The sequence below is a fragment of the Balaenoptera ricei genome, chromosome 5, assembly GCF_028023285.1.
Source record: "Balaenoptera ricei isolate mBalRic1 chromosome 5, mBalRic1.hap2, whole genome shotgun sequence".
Lineage (NCBI taxonomy): Eukaryota > Metazoa > Chordata > Mammalia > Artiodactyla > Balaenopteridae > Balaenoptera > Balaenoptera ricei.
Window position 1 is genome coordinate 106,906,780 of NC_082643.1, and position 15,374 is coordinate 106,922,153.

The window sequence follows — 15,374 nt, forward strand, 5'->3', positions numbered from 1 at the left end:
CCTGAGAGTCTGCATTTCTAAGAGCTCCCAGGAGATGTTCCACGGACCACACTATGAGTAGCCAGGGTGGACAGGACAGAACGCGGCCTCGGGTGTCAACATCCACGTTTGTAATTATATAAAGAGAGTCCTCCTTTTACTAGACACCTCCCAGGCACCAGGCACTCACTAACTGCTTCGCATGTCCTATCTCATTAATGCCTCAGAGTGATATATCATCTGTCATTGGTATTGGCTGACAGATGCATATCAGTGTATATTAATGAGAGTGAGGGCAGCCTTCATTTTCAGTGGGAGGAAGGGTATCTACCATTTACCCTCAGCAGAATTCTCAACTGATTTGAAAATGTTCCAGAGATAAAGGAAAAGCAGCTAGCAGCCCTGGGTCAAGCTCTTAGTCAACTTTCCCCATGCTTAGGTACATGCAATTTACTACATAGGCCAAGAGAAATATAAAAGGAAGTGATTGGTCCCATATGATGTTACACAAACACTCCAAAACACTTGTATTTTAAATGATTTTCTTCTTTAAGGGAGCCTAGTCCTCAATCGGCCACACAGCCAGCATGGCTTGCTTTCTGCTTTTTTTTTTTTTTTTAATCACCTGAGTCCCTTTTTCTCTTAGTATGTGGGACATGGTGCTTTTCAGGGAGTCACGGCCACATGCGGCATTGCCCTTTGTCTTTAGGGTGTGCTCACTGGCCCATCCATCATACGTTCTGGACTTAGGCTATAACCAGCACCTTCGTGAGATCTGGGTCCTCAGGTGGGCAATGACTTTTTGGTTCAAATGCACAAATGCTCTGCTTTGAGCTGGATTTGCTGAACATGAAATCAACCCCTTCATTCACACTCAGTTGGCAAGTCCTGCAAACGACACCCAGTGCTGGGCATTAGCTAAGCCAGCACCCAGCTCCTAGCCTGGTCTGGCCCTGGTCCTGCTACACCTACTCACAGTCTACACTTGGCAATAATAACGCTGCCTACACTTACTGAGAGCACTTTCCATGTAATAGTTCACTTAAACCTTACAGCATCCCAGTGAGTAGGCATTATTACCATCTCAGGAAAGTGAGACCCAGAGAGGTTAAGTCACTTGTCCAAAGCCACACAGCCAATAAGTGGGAAAACAGGGTGCAAAGCCAGGCTATCTGGTCCCAGGGTCTGTTTTTTCAACCACTGCTACCCCAGCTGATCACCCCTGCTCTGCTGCTGTCTGAAACACTGCTCCCCCAATGGCCACAAGGCTTCTTCCTATTTACCTTCAAAACCTGGCTCAGCTGGGCCCTCCATCGGGACCTTCACAGCTTGCCCTGGGAAGGGACCTCCCCGCACCCCCGGCACTTTGTGCGCACTGACTGAAGAGCCCCAGCCACGCTAGATGCTTGGGATCTGTCCCGCTGGGGTGCGGCCACCTCAGGGGACTTTTCACTAGCGATGTGACCATAACAGAGATGGTTCAGTGACAGTGTCCTTGTCACACCCTCTCCATGCTTTTCCCTTCTCTCCCCTCCATCTCCATCCTCTCCCTCCTGGTGTCCCCAGCATTCCTAGCATGTGCCAGACATCATACCGGCTCAGGAGCTATGCCCATCAGAGCCAGGTCACTCAGGAGCTGGCGAGCAGATCACATTGGCACAGAGGGGGCAGTGCGGGAGCCCAGGCGGAGGATCGCGGGGGATGCCCGAAGTCCTTTCACCCAAATCAAGTGTGGAATGAAGAGTTCACCGTCATAACCTCCAGTTACCCTTTCCCCCTTCATCACGGCTCTTTCACTCCACAACCCAATGCAGTCGGCTGTGCGCCCCACACCCCTTCCTCAAACCCACCAGGGATCTTTGCTTCTCAGTCCTAATGGGGGCTTCCGCTGCTTCGGACACAGCTCTCTACCTGCTCCTTCTTTCAATTCTCTGTCTCTGTCTCTCTCCTTCTGTGACATCGACCCCCACTGGTTATCTAGATCCTTCCTCACAGACAGGATTCTTTATGAGCTGTGTGACCTTTAGGCACATGAGTTAACCTTCCTGAGCCTCAGTTTTCTCATCAGGAAAATGGACATAATCATCCCACCCACAGGTGTGCCGTGAGGTAAAGGATCTAAAACAGTGAGCGCCCAATGAATGCCAGAGCTACTGCTGCCTCCTCATCTTCGTCCCCCTCACGAGTCCTGGGAAGCTGGTCCCCGTGCGCTCGGCAGCACATGACGTTCGCATAGGACCCCAAATACATTTCGGAATACATTTAGGTTTTCAGAGGTAACAACTAATACAGCTTCCAGGTCCAGTCCTCAAAGTAGCCGTCATCACGAGATCAGCCCCAAAGCAAACCGTCCAGCCCGCGCCTCCTGGTTACAAGAACCTGAGTTTAAACAGAACACAAATGCTGGAGGAAGAGGGGACGCCTTGCTTTGGTTTGTGTTACCATTCAGCAGGGGTGGGGACTGTGTTGTTTAAGTGTGTGATTAGAAACAGTTGGCGGTATAGTGGGCCCGGGAGCCCCGCGTCTCCCCATCACCGAGGATTCACCTGTGGGCTATGAGGGCGTCCATGGGAAGACCTCCCTGCTTCACGGAAACTTGATTTCCTGCCAGCTCTCCATCGAATGTGCCCGTCAGAGGTGTCAGTGTGCCGACAGGGGACAGGAGGGGTGGAGAAGCGGGGATGGTGGCCAGTGGTGGCCAGTGGCACCCAGCTGGGCCCCTGCCCCTACCTGCTGGGCCTGCTGCAGCAGCTCCATGCGTTCCCGCAGGATCTGGCTGTCAAACTCCCGGCTCTGCCGCAGGATCTGCCTGCGCAGCTTCTCCACCGCGGCCTGCAGGTCCTCCCGCTGGCCCTCGCTCAGAGCCTCGCTGGCCCGCCGCCCGGGCTCCTGCTGCAGCGCATCGTACAGCGTGGCCTCCAGCTCCTGGATTTTCTGAGCGGCCCAAATCACACAGACAGTGGGAGGTCACAGGTGGGTGGACGGGAACCCCTAGGACACTGCAGCCGAGCGAGGCCCAGCTGGGGGATCTTGGGCAGGGAGGGGAGGCATGCAGGGGCCGAGCAGAGCGGCCAGCGGTCTCGGGGGTGGGCATGGGGGCGAGGGAGCCCCTTTCAGCCCTGTGCACACGGTTTTGAGAACACTTCTTAACTCTATTCAATCAAGACACCCTACTCTGTACAGGAGGGGACTAGGGCAATAAGAAGAAATAGTCATAACCGCCCCTTAAGATGTGTGATTCAAAGAGAGGTTTGACTCGACTGGGCTTTATTTTTGTCTTTGGCTTCCAATTTACTGCCTCCAGCTTGGGAACAAGTCTCCCCTTTTATCTCGAGTAGCGTGGAAAATGTGTCCCAAATTGCACGCACTTGGCATTCAGCTGCCTAGTTAGAAAAGCAATTTCAACCCCAAGCAAATGGGGACAGTGTCCTCATTGCTCTCTCCTCCCCCTGAAAAGCAAGACACCCCTGGTTAGCAAAGCACATGAGAGATTAGTAGCCAGTGGAGGAGATCCTTGGGAAAGCTCAGAGTTTTCATCATGAAAGGGAAGTTATTTCTTTTCAGCCTCACGGCAAGACACTTTAATACATTTACCTTATGGGAATATCCAGGGACAAAAGAGAGAAGTATCTCCTTGTCTGCCATCCTAAATCCCCACCCACATCCCTTGCTAGGAACAGCTCTTTCTCTTCCAGAGATGCTATAGACCAATCACCCGTTTTAATGGAAATTGCTGTGAAGACGCAGGAGGAGGGTTGAAGTAGTGGGTCAACACGGGCGGCCCTCTGTGCCTGTGGCCACCTGCTCCTGCAGCCTCCCCAGCTTCAGCGTGGCTGTGCTAACCGCCCCCAGGGGAATTCCAGGCCCATCAGACCGAGCTTAGCCAGCAGGCATCAAATTCCCCTCTCCTGACCCCAGTCGTCGCCTCTGGGAAACTAGAAGGTGGGAATCTGTCCACTGACACAGCCGAGGGGTCCACATGGAGCGGGAGCTTGCCTGTGCCTGCTGGTTGCCCCCTCCCCCTTCAGCAGCTGAGCTCCTAGGAGACCCGCATGTGGCCAGCTTCCAGCCAGGACCCCACCACCCAATTCTGGAAGCTCCACTGTGGCCCTGCACCATCCCACTCAGCTCAACGACAAAGGAACACAGGTGTGACTCTGGCACCTGCCGTCCTCCCTTCTGCCTGCGGCCGCGGCACTGCCACCCTCTGGAGCATGTTTCTTCCCTGACTGTTCAGGTCAGCCTAGCGCTGATCACAACTCCAATCTCGTCATGTGCCTGAAATCCCACTTGAGGCTTTGGAATATTCTTTGGGTAAGAATGTCGTTTCTACCCAGTGGCAGGATCAGCACGCCCGGGGGCCTCCTCTGTAGAACCTGGACTCAGGGTCCCCCAGGGCCTTTCTGCACATGGCACTTAGAGAGCCAAAGGCGGACACCAAGTTTTCCAAAGTGCGTTGGGAAACAGCAGTCTTGCAAGATGTCCCTTGAAAGAGGGCCCCAAGAGCCACTGAACTTGGACACGGCTTGCTCTGTTCCTCTTGAAGTCTCAGCCCATCCTTTAGGACCCAAGAAGTCCTCAGAGTTTTCCAAACTTACTCTCCTGCAGCCTCCCCCTCCTTTTTTGGCTGTAAGTTTCTATGTTATCTCCTGAAATCGTATTCCTCAGAACCTTCTGGGGAAGGTCAGGGAAGGACAGAGATGGTGTATAGTGCAGTGGCAAAGGGTGCTTGCAAAAGGACGGAGAATGGACAGAATCAAGGAAAACCCAAAAAAGGGAAAGAGGGAAGAAAAGGGTGAGTATGCTTTCATTTCTAAATTGCCCATAACAGCGCGTGCCCAGAAGTAAGAACTGGATGGGAAAATGCCACTTCCTGACGAGGCTCAAACCGCCCTGACCTTCTCCATCTGCTGCCCCCTGCCCTGGGGATTCAAGCCTCAGAGCCTGGACACGAAGGGTCGAGGGTCACAGTGATGTGGACCAGCCTTCAAGTCCAGAATCTCCCACCTGTGCTAAGCCCAGCGTCCTACTCTGTCTTCATGGAGACGGGGATTTTTAGTTATTGATTCTGTATTTCTTAGGTACAAACCCACTTTGTAAAATGATGTTAGCTACAAATGATCTGAGCAAAGCCTTGCTCCAGGCTTTATATACTCACTGCTTCTTCCTGCAAGAGCGGTGCTGAACTCCAAGTGCACTCTACTGTGGGGACATCCTGGAAATGCCCCCTCAAAGCCATAGGAACCTGAGCATGGTCCCACCTCATGTTCATCACCAGGAAGTCCAGAACCAGTTCTGTGACCCAGGCACAATGTTGCACAGGACCTCACAAGTAATTCTTGTTCTGATGATCACCCACCCTCCACTCATTGCTTTACCTTTGTTCCTTTGTGACTATCTCTTTTTGCTATTTATGGGAAAACTTGCTCTGGGCTTTAAGCATAAATAAATATTAATAAGAAAAACTAATAAGCAGAAAGTTTCTTTTCCTTCATCTCAAATGATTACTAGAACTGAATAAGTATGCCTAAAGAAACCATCAAGCTAACTAAATGTTTTTGAAAAATCACGACTGATTTGGAAAAAGTGACAATTTATCTGTATGGTCATTCGGGCTGAAACCAGTCGAAATGTGGAGATGGCATTGGTATCGCGCCACGCAGCATTTCAAGGACCCCAAATGTGCCGTCAGCCCCCAAAGGAAGAGCAGCCTGTAACACTGAGTCTGAAGAATCAGAACATCCAACCCACTTCCGGTCCTACCAGGTAAGCCTGGTCGAGGGCTTGCTTCCTGTAGTCTAGCTCCTCCTCCAGGTAGCCCTTCTGCCTGCTGAACAGGTCCTGAAAAAGAGGAGGTCCCCAAGGTCAAGATCAATGTGAGAACCCATCACCAGGCAGCTCTTCAGAGCCAACCTACTCACACTTGCTGGACAGTGACGGTCCCACCGAGCTGGGGACCTGCCAGGTGCTTGGGTGAGAAGCGATGTCAGGTCTGCCCTGCTTGCTTCTGCGTAAATCCCCAGCAGGAGCCTCGCTGGCCCAGGAGCCTTGATCAAGCCTGTCCCAACTCCTCCCAGCTTCCTTCCTCTCAGGTGCCTGACCTGGTTCCCACACCCCAGGCTACAGGAATCCTTCTCGATTCCTCTTGTCACATCCCGGTGGACCCTGGATGCGGCTGGTTCTCAGATGTGGCTCTTCCTCCCCACACCAATGGCATCACCCACCTCCTGATTACTCTCACTGCTGCACGCACCCTCCCCACTCTCCGGTCACTCAGTCCCTGAAAGCGTGATCTCTCCGAAACCCAAATCTTTTTTATATTACTGATTGGAGGGTTTCAGGGTTAGAGCTCAGCAGTTGCAGCCACTTGATTTTATAGAGGAGGAAACAGAGGGCCAGAGAGGACCAGTGCCTTGCCCTAGATGCCACAGTTCACTGGTGACAGAGGTGGGACTAGACACCCAGGCCTGGTGATTCAGCCCAGGGCTCTTCCCACCCAACACTCTGCTTCCAGGCCTTAGGCTCTTCCTTCCTCCTTCCCCTCTCATTTCTACCTAGAAAACTCGATTTGGTCTTTGAAGGCTCAAGAACCATTTCTTCTGGGAAGCCTTCTCTGACATCCCCAGGCTGGGTAAGATGGATCCCACTGTACACTCACGGCACCTGGTGAAGAGCTGGCATCACTGTTTATCAGGTACCGCATGTGCCAAGCACTTTGTGAAAATGGGCCATGTGTCCAGTATCTCTCATCCCTATGGCCCAGCGGGGCGGAGATAGGAAACCCCATTAGCAATGAGGAAGCAAAGTCCAGTGTGTCTCTCCCAAACTCATGTCCAAGAAGGGGCAAGTGAAGCCTGGAGCTCCATCTTGGTGTCCCTGAGCCCCTGGTCCAGGTGCCTCCATACCACCAAAGTGCCTCTCCTAATGTTCCCACACTACACTGCCGCTGCCAGCTCCCGCGCACACATCCCCAAGGGCTTGCAGGCTAGACAAGGCAGGGACCCCGCTATTCATTACTGAACCCCTAATCCTGGCATAGTGTCCAGGATAGCAGAGGCTCTAAAAATATGTATCAAGTGAATAACTGAGTGAATGGATGATACTTACACAGAAAAGCAATGAGAGCAAAAGCAAAGTTTAGAAATGCATGCAAATCAATACAAAACACATGCAAAGCCTTACTGGGAAGCGGATTATCTGAGCTCTGTCAACCCCCCTCCCTCCTAGGGGGTTGCATCTTTTACCTTCTCTTTCTCCAAGTCTAGCATCTTCTGGGTCAGGGCCGCCTCCGTTCCCTCTATTTGCTTCAGCCACTGGAAAACAGCAGGGACAGAAGGCGCAGCTAGTGAGAACAAGAGCCCATTGGGGGCCGTCCTCCAAGAGGAGGCTCCTGGCCTAGAGGGGGTCCCCATCATGTCCCAAGGTGGTCCTCGAAATGGAATTTCAAAGTCCATCCTGATGTTTCAACTTTGACAGATGTTAGCTCAGGGATCATGGGTACACACACGTGCGTACGGGCATGCAGGTGGGTGTGGGGTGTGAGCACCCGCAAGCCTGCAAGTAGGGGAGGTTGTGGGTGTGCGTGGTGGATGCACGTGGGAGGCTGCGAGTCTGTGCCCTGGGATCCCCGCAGCCAGGCGGGCGAGCCTCTCTGGGTTCTACCCTGCCAAGTGCTGTGCTGGCAGCTTCATGCCTGGGACCTCGTCCGGCCCCCTCATGACCACCCCGTGGAGCAGGCAGCGTCTCCGCATTTTGCAGGTGAAGACATGGCAGCTGAGTTAAGTCACTTGTCCAAGGTCACACAGGTGAGAAGTGGGGATTTTGAACCCAGCCTGCGGGACTGCACCCCTGGAGCCACTGGGGCGTGTCTGAGCAGCCGGGGGCACCGCGGGATGCAGGCGTGAAAGGGGGTCTGGCCATGCAGGGTGTGAGGGCCTCAGAGCATGGGCGGGGGCACCTGCCATGGGCTGGTGATGGGGGTCCATCTGCCTGTTCTCAGGTCTGGGCTGGGGGTGAGCAGTAGGCAGGCAGCTGTTCCTCAGGTGTAGGCACGTGGGTGTCTCTTTACGAGGAGCCCACCTGAGAGACAGGGGGAGGTCCACACACCTGGCTAACGCCCTGTGGGGATGCTTTAGGTTTTAGGGGTGTCTGGGGATGTCAGTTTGACAACATGTGTAAATGTGTACATTCAACCTCCTCGTTGCTAAAGCCAACGGACGACCTCCCTGCCGTGGGCCTGCCTGCCACCCACCTGTAGACGCGCCCCTTCCCGACGGCCCAGACCCTTTGTCCTCCTCCTCTGGCTGCGGCTGCCCGTCCTGGACTCTTGGCGCCCTCAAAGTCCCCACCCTCGTCTGTCCCCTCTCCTCAGCACTCCCCCAGGGGTTCCACCCTCCCCTATGCTCTCTCCCTCTCTGAAATGTCCCCCTCCAGCCCAGATCTGCCCCACACACCCCGATGCCTCAAGCTCCCTGAGAAAGGGCTTCCCTCGAATGGGAAGAGCCCCAGCTCACCTTGACTGGGAAACTGGGAGCAGCCACGCCTCCTCCCCCTTCACTCCCCAAACGTTGGTTCTACTCCCTCCCATTTCAAAACCCCACCCACCACACTCCACCACCACCACCCAGCGCAGGCCCCCTCTCAGCCCCCAGGCTCACGTCAGACCCCAAATCCCCTTCTGCCCACCAGCCAGCGTGTTCTCTTAAAAACACTTAGCATCTCTCACGGACCTTCCCTGCTCCCACTGAAAGCCTCCCCAAGGAGATCCCATCGCTCCTGACAATGGCTGGGGGACCAGCCACGCCTTCTCTCACCTCAGGGCCTTTGCACATGCTGCTCTCTCTGCCTGGAACAGCACGACCTCTGCCATCCCCAGCTTCAGCCGCAGGCCTTTATACCTACTCAGCTTCTGGACCTGAGTTAGCTGTCGCCTCCTCCAGGAAGCCTGCCCTGCTTCCTGAGTCTGTGGGGCCTGGTGCCCTCCATGGATCCCCTGTCACAGCACTCACCTGACAGACTGCTGTTTCCCTTTTCCCACGATATGGGATGTGTTCTGTTAAATTTCCTTACTCTGCACAGGGCCTGGCGTGAGGCAAGCACTTAATAGACGTTTGCTTAGGGAAGGAGGATGCAGGGGTCTGGAGGTCTGTGGGGTGTGTGCTGGTTGCATAGTGGGAACAAGCCTAGATAAAGCTCTGCCCACAGAGCCTCCCCGCTAAAGTCCATGTTAGCATGGCCCCCAAGAGTGGCCCCAGAGCTAGCGGCAGAAGCAGGCACCCAATGCAGCATTGCTTTAGACGTTGCTGAGCCCGTGTGCAATGTCTTAGAAACAGGTAAGCATATTTTTGACAAGGAATGAAAAATATTTCGTTTTTTACTATCCTAATGCAAGCAGTCATAAAATGAATAAAATAAAATGGAAAAAAAAATCCAGTTTTGAATCACTACAAGCTGCTCTTAGGTTTTGTAGAACACAATGTCCAGTTTTTCCTTATTGTTAAAAAACAAAGATTTGACAGGCATATTATGCACATAAAGAAAAAACTTGACAGGTCCTCTTCAGCCACTGGGAGAGTAAAGTGAGAACAGAAAATGCTGGCCCTGGGCCTCCTGGGCGTGTGAGGGCACGGATTTCTTATCGGAGTCTGGCCAGATGTCTATGGGGCCTCGCTCCGGGGTGAGAACCTGGGGAGTGGGGACAGGGTGCCTGCCTGCCCCCCAAACCCTCAGGGAGAAGTGAGTCAGCCCACCGGGCACGGGAAGAGGACTCTCGCGGGAGGTGTGGCTGGTGCACCTCCGCCCCAACCGGCACTTTGCCCACAGGTGCAGGACCCTGATCTCAGAGCGGGGGAGTGGGGGACCTCCCCCCTCTAACACTCAACCCTTCCTTCAGAGAAGGGTCCCAAGGCCTTGACGCTGGGCCAACTATTAGAAGGCTTGCCTGTGGCCTAAGCTGCATTTTCTCATCTGTTGTTACCAGTGAGAGCGTGGATTTTTAAAAACTTCCATCTTTCTGATTGATTTTGAACTCGAGGCAGAAGAGGCATGACTTGTGATCACTTGTAAGTCCCCCTGACGCCCCATGTTCTCTGCTCAGCATGTGTGGTGTGTGTTTTGGGTTGAGGCAGCAAGGCGACGTCCCCAATCTTGGACTCCGCTAACCAGAGGCGGGTCTGGAGGGCGCTGAGATGGGCCGGCATGTGTTTCTCTGAACCTTCCAGACAGAGCAGGGCTTCCCCGGGTGGTGATGGGAGGAGGGCAAGCGCCCAGGGCAAGATGCCATTTGCAGCAAGAATGCCAAGGGACATGCAAACTAGCTTGAGTCGCGCTTCGCTTACAGGCTATGAAAGGAGCCTTGTGCCCCTAAGTAGAAGCTTGAAGTGGACCTCAGTACTGCCAGTCAGATACCAGTGCTGAATGGCAATTTTTTAAATGAGGTATAACTTGGTTGAGGGGGGTTGACTGATGACGTCACAGGGGCCTCTGAGCCCCACTGTGAGATTTTCTTCAGCACCCATCAGCCCCGGGGTGACCAACTCGTCCCCGTTTGCCTGGAAGTGTCCCCATTTCGGCACTGAAAGTCCCATGTGTCCTGGGGAAAGCGGACGGTCGGACACCCTGACTGTCCTGTAGGTGCTCCCAGGGGAGTCCCGTTGGCCCACTTTTTTTCCGAGGGTGCACTAAGCACCAAGTTCTCTCCATGGGGGGAGACACAGCACCTCCCAAACACTGGGCCTTCAATCACAGACATGCGGCGGAGCTAGTGTCCCTAAGAATATGAGGCAACACCAGTCTAAGTCCAGTCCCCACAGACTGTCCCAAATGGGGAACTGGGCCTCGCTCACCTGGTCCAGAGTCGGGCCTCTAAAGGCCAGCGCCGGGCACCGCCTCTCCTGCCACCACCCTTGTGGACTTCGGGAGGAGCTGGCAGGCCAGGGCAGCTGGCACAGCTCTCCGCATTTACGGTGCAGAGCGTAGCGCCAGCCAGCCAGCTGGGCAGGGCTGTGTGGTCACTGGCAGACAGGCAGCAGCCGGCAGGGGCTGGTACAGGTGGGCACGGGGTGGGCGACAGGGTGAAAGCAGACAGCAGCCGCATGCCAGGCAGGCCCCGTGTCCTCTGTGTCCAGGGGCCCGTGCTGCTAGCCTCGCACGATTGTTGAGGAGAAGAGGAGCCCTGAAAGCCCGAGCTGGGGCCAAGGCCGGAGGTCTGGAGCCTGGCGGGGAGGAGAGTGTCGGGAAGGGCCCGGGGGTCTGGAGCCTGGCGGGGAGGAGAGTGTCGGGAAGGGCCCGGGGGTCTGGAGCCTGGCGGGGAGGAGAGTGTCGGGAAGGGCCCGGGGGTCTGGAGCCTGGCGGGGAGGAGACTGTCGGGAAGGGCCCGGGGGTCTGGAACCTGGCGGGGAGGAGGGTGTCGGGGAGGGCCCGGGGGTCTGGAACCTGGTGGGGAGGAGGGTGTCGGGGAGGGCCCGGGGGTCTCTAACCTGGCGGGGAGGAGGGTGTCGGGAGGGGCCCGGGGCGGGAGAACTTGGTAACTGGCAGAGGGCTGGGAACTCCCGACAGTCTGCCGCCCTCCAGGAGGCTCTGGGGGTAGGAGAGAGGGAGAGCCCCCTCCCCAGGCCCACTGCCCCAGCCCCACCCTGAGTCCCTGGCAGTTCCTGCTCTTTGCTCACTGACCACAACCATCGATCAAACACGTCTCAGTCCCCAGCCTTGCCCCAGGTGCTTGGCAGCGAGGCTTGGTCCCATTTAAAAGTGCCGTGCCCTGGAGTCCTGACACTAACTCTGCAAGGCTCGCGGCCCAGAGGGATGAAGGCGCTGGCCTGCAGCAGCCCCTGCAGTTGGCGGGTTGGCGGGGGCTAAGAGCCAGCCCAGGAGGGGCCTCCGGGGGATAAGGGAGGAGGCCTGGGTCTGGCATCGCCACATCCTCCGGGCGTGCTGGGCGCTGGGCGCCCGGAGGCTCATTCTCAGTGAACGTTGGAGTGAACGAGGAATAAACTGAAAATGTCTGCTGGGCTCTCTGTGTGACCCCCTGGAGGCTACACTGTCGCATTTGGCTCTCCTGGTGGGAGGGATGTTTACTGAATGCACACTTACCATCACCTGTATCTGAGGGGCCACCAGCCAGCCAGGTATGAGTCATCCTCATCCCCCCGCCCACCTGGGGACACAGACTCAGCCAGGTGACCGTAGCAGTGCTGTGGGCATCGCCACTTACCACCTGTGTGACCTCAGCAAGGGTTTGCCATAAGTCTGTTACCAACATCTAGTGCCCTGTACACGGGGAAGGATGGACAGGTGCTCAGGGAAGAAAACTATATTTTAAATGCCCTTCCAAAGATTCTGGAAGGAATCCTGATTAAGATCATTAAGACTTCATCATTATAAAAATAGCATTTTAAAGTTTAACTCATGTGCTTTAAAAGAAAAAGATCTATAGACCAGACTACATTAACAAGTTGGGTATGCCTGAAACACCCTAAATTAATGGAAAAGGCAAACCAGGATGTATTTTTAATAAATACGGCAATAAGTTATTATATTTAGTATGTAAAGCATATAGATAAGTCAGTAAGAAAAACCATAGTTATGACCAAATACGTATTAAATAAGTGAATAGATGAATGCATGATTGAATTAATGTATGAATGAGTAAGTAACAAACAAGGGCAATGGAATGTAATTACGATTCACAAGAAAGAAGAAAATGGATAATACACAAAAAATCCATTATCACTAGCACTCAAATAAATGAAAATTAAAATAATGACATCATATAATTTCTGCCTATCCTATCAGCAGAGTTCTTAGCGGTGATATGCCTTGTTGAACAAGAAACCGGCAGCGGTAACACTCAGGTAGAGGGGAATTGGTACCACTTTTCTGGAAACCATTTGACAGCATGAAAGCTCTTAAAAACTCTCTTACCCATCAGCCCAGTGATTCCACTTCTAGAATCTACCCTGTAGAAGTGTTTTAAAATGTAAATAGAAACTTATGGGTAAAGACGCTCATTGCTGCATGATGGTAAATAGAAAAAAGAGCAGAAATGCCCTCAATATCTTAACAGCGAAAGAATCATTACTGAGGGTGTGGCTATAGGTGGAATGATGCAGGGCCGTTCATTCTCATGGTGGAAGCTTATGAAGCAGGATTAAAAACTCAGGTATGATCCTGACCAAGTTTTTTAAAAGGGCGTGGGAAAAAACTGGAAGGAAATAGACCAACTGTCGCAGATGGTTTCCTTGAAGGGGGTTTTGATTTCCTTCCACGGTCTCTAAGTTTTCTACCATAAGCATGAGTGATTTTCAATCAGAAAACAAAAAGGCATGCACGTGCGCATGCAGACACAGACGGACCAGAACCATGCTTCCAGAACAAAGCGAGACGCCAATGTACAGTTTCTTGTATGGTGCCGGGAAGCTCAGACAAGGTGTATGGACAGAAATGCCGCTGGGCTCTACCTTTTCACACAGGGCAAGCACAGTTCCAGCCTGGATTATTGCAACCTGTTCTTCATTTCTCAAATTCTAAAACACAAAAATGGGCAAGGGCATTTTACACTGATCTCACATCACGTGCAGACAGTCAGCCCTACACAACTCTGACAGCGGCCTCCCCAGGGTCAGCCCCACTCACGGACGGGACCAGATGTGACATATCTGAGGACCGGCCCTCGGGGTGGGAATGTCTCATGTAGCGGCACTGAGCCTTTCAGAAATAGGGCCTTGCTCAAGCTAATCTTTTAAGAAGGCAGAAGTCTCACTTTCTGATTTCAGAAATCTCGAGTGATTCCACTTTCTTTCTGGACATTCATTTTTAGGTTTTCTTCCCCCTCATCACTCACAGGCTATCAGGATGATCTAACTTCAGAACCCCACTTCTGATGGATGTGGACCCAGCCACCCACGCAGGAATGTGGCCATACAAAAGCCTTACATTGTACTTAGGAGATCTCTTAAATTAGGAAGAAATTAAAACGAAACGAAACAAAAGCCACACAGAGTACACCCGAATCAAAACAAGAACACGAAACCGGAAACCGATCGCTCATAGTTACCCCGTTATCGCCAAGGATATCTAATTTCTTCATAAGTTCAGAAATATTCACATCCTGGAAAAGATGTCCAACGTTCATTTTGTGTGAGCTACAAAGACCATCCACACCAATCTCTAGGGCCTCAGCCCTCAGTCCTTGATAAGACACCTCTCCCTTTCTCGTCTCTAAGAGTCTAAGGCCGGGCGGAGAGTTACTCTTGGCAGTTCCTTCAGGGAGGGAGGGAGGGCTGGTAACTGCTGCGTATTGGCTGAGTTTTACGCCAGCACAAACACCGCTTTCTAGAAAGGTTCATGGAATCCTGTGGGTCAGAAGGACCCCCTCTGTGCCCGCGGGCCTAGCGGGACTCCAGGGTCACGGCAAACACTGAGCTGCTAGAACGACCACAGCTACTGTCTCTAGAATACTCAGCACGCTCTGGGCACTGCACTGAGCCCTTCATGTTCACTATCTAATTTAACTGTCACACCCACTTCACTGTGTGGGTGTTGCCACTCAGCTCTCCTAGATGAAGAGACTGAGGGTCAGAGAGGTTCCAGGCCAGAGCTGGGAAGTGGCCAAGATGGGGTTTGCCTTCAAGGCTGCATCCCAAGGCTCTGCTCTTTTAACATGAGTACAAGTAGAGTAACATTTGGTGACCCGCTGGAATAATGAACTCTGACTTTCAAAATATAGTGGAGGGACGGGGGTATCTTGTCAAAATCATTTCAACCCCTGGCACCGGCACACGATCCCCTTTCCAGCTGAGCCTAGCATTTGAGCAGGCTGTGGCCGTAGTAGAGCGGGGGCACCCCCCAGGCACGCTACCTTAACTCCTTCCTGGTGACAGAACAGCTGGAGGGCGCTGCTGTTGTTCTCAGGGAAGGTGGTGATTTGGAGGTTAAATGCTGGCGACCTCCGCTCTCTCTCCTGGGGAAAAGATTTGGTTTAAAAACAGAACTTTATTGGATTATTTACCACTTGCCATTTTCCCACGTTACTCAGCAAAAACCAACGAATTCCAGTTGGCAAAGGTGTTACTAGAAAGCACGCATTCAGGCTACAATCTTGATGGAGACTCTGTGTCCTGTCTGCACCACAGTGGATCTCCTGTGGACACGGGGTTACTTCTTAACCTAATCAGCTGGGAAGAAGTGGTTAGCAGAGTGCCATGAGTTAACCTGCTGATGGAAGCTCAGGAAGTCACACTATCATCATTAAATACTCGGTAAGAACAAGCGCATGAAATTTCAACAGAAATCATCGTTATCTCACTTCATCCTCACACAACCCCACGAGGCAGTCATGACTGCTTCCGTTTTGTGGACAAAGAGGAGACTGGGGAGGTAAAGACCCACCGAGGTCC

General features: G+C 53.1%; 1 protein-coding gene across 1 annotated transcript in view; it reads right to left on the reverse strand.

Moving 5' to 3' along the window:
• The window catches only part of JAKMIP1 (janus kinase and microtubule interacting protein 1), a 71,338-nt gene that overhangs the window by 10,918 nt on the left and 45,046 nt on the right, over positions 1-15,374 (reverse strand). Inside the window, exons 13-18 of the mRNA XM_059924192.1 lie at positions 14,837-14,938; positions 14,033-14,086; positions 13,437-13,502; positions 7,224-7,292; positions 5,743-5,820; positions 2,710-2,913 (exon numbers count right to left, since the gene is read on the reverse strand). Coding sequence (XP_059780175.1) covers positions 2,710-2,913; positions 5,743-5,820; positions 7,224-7,292; positions 13,437-13,502; positions 14,033-14,086; positions 14,837-14,938 — 573 coding nt within the window. The remainder of the gene's footprint in view (positions 1-2,709; positions 2,914-5,742; positions 5,821-7,223; positions 7,293-13,436; positions 13,503-14,032; positions 14,087-14,836; positions 14,939-15,374) is intronic.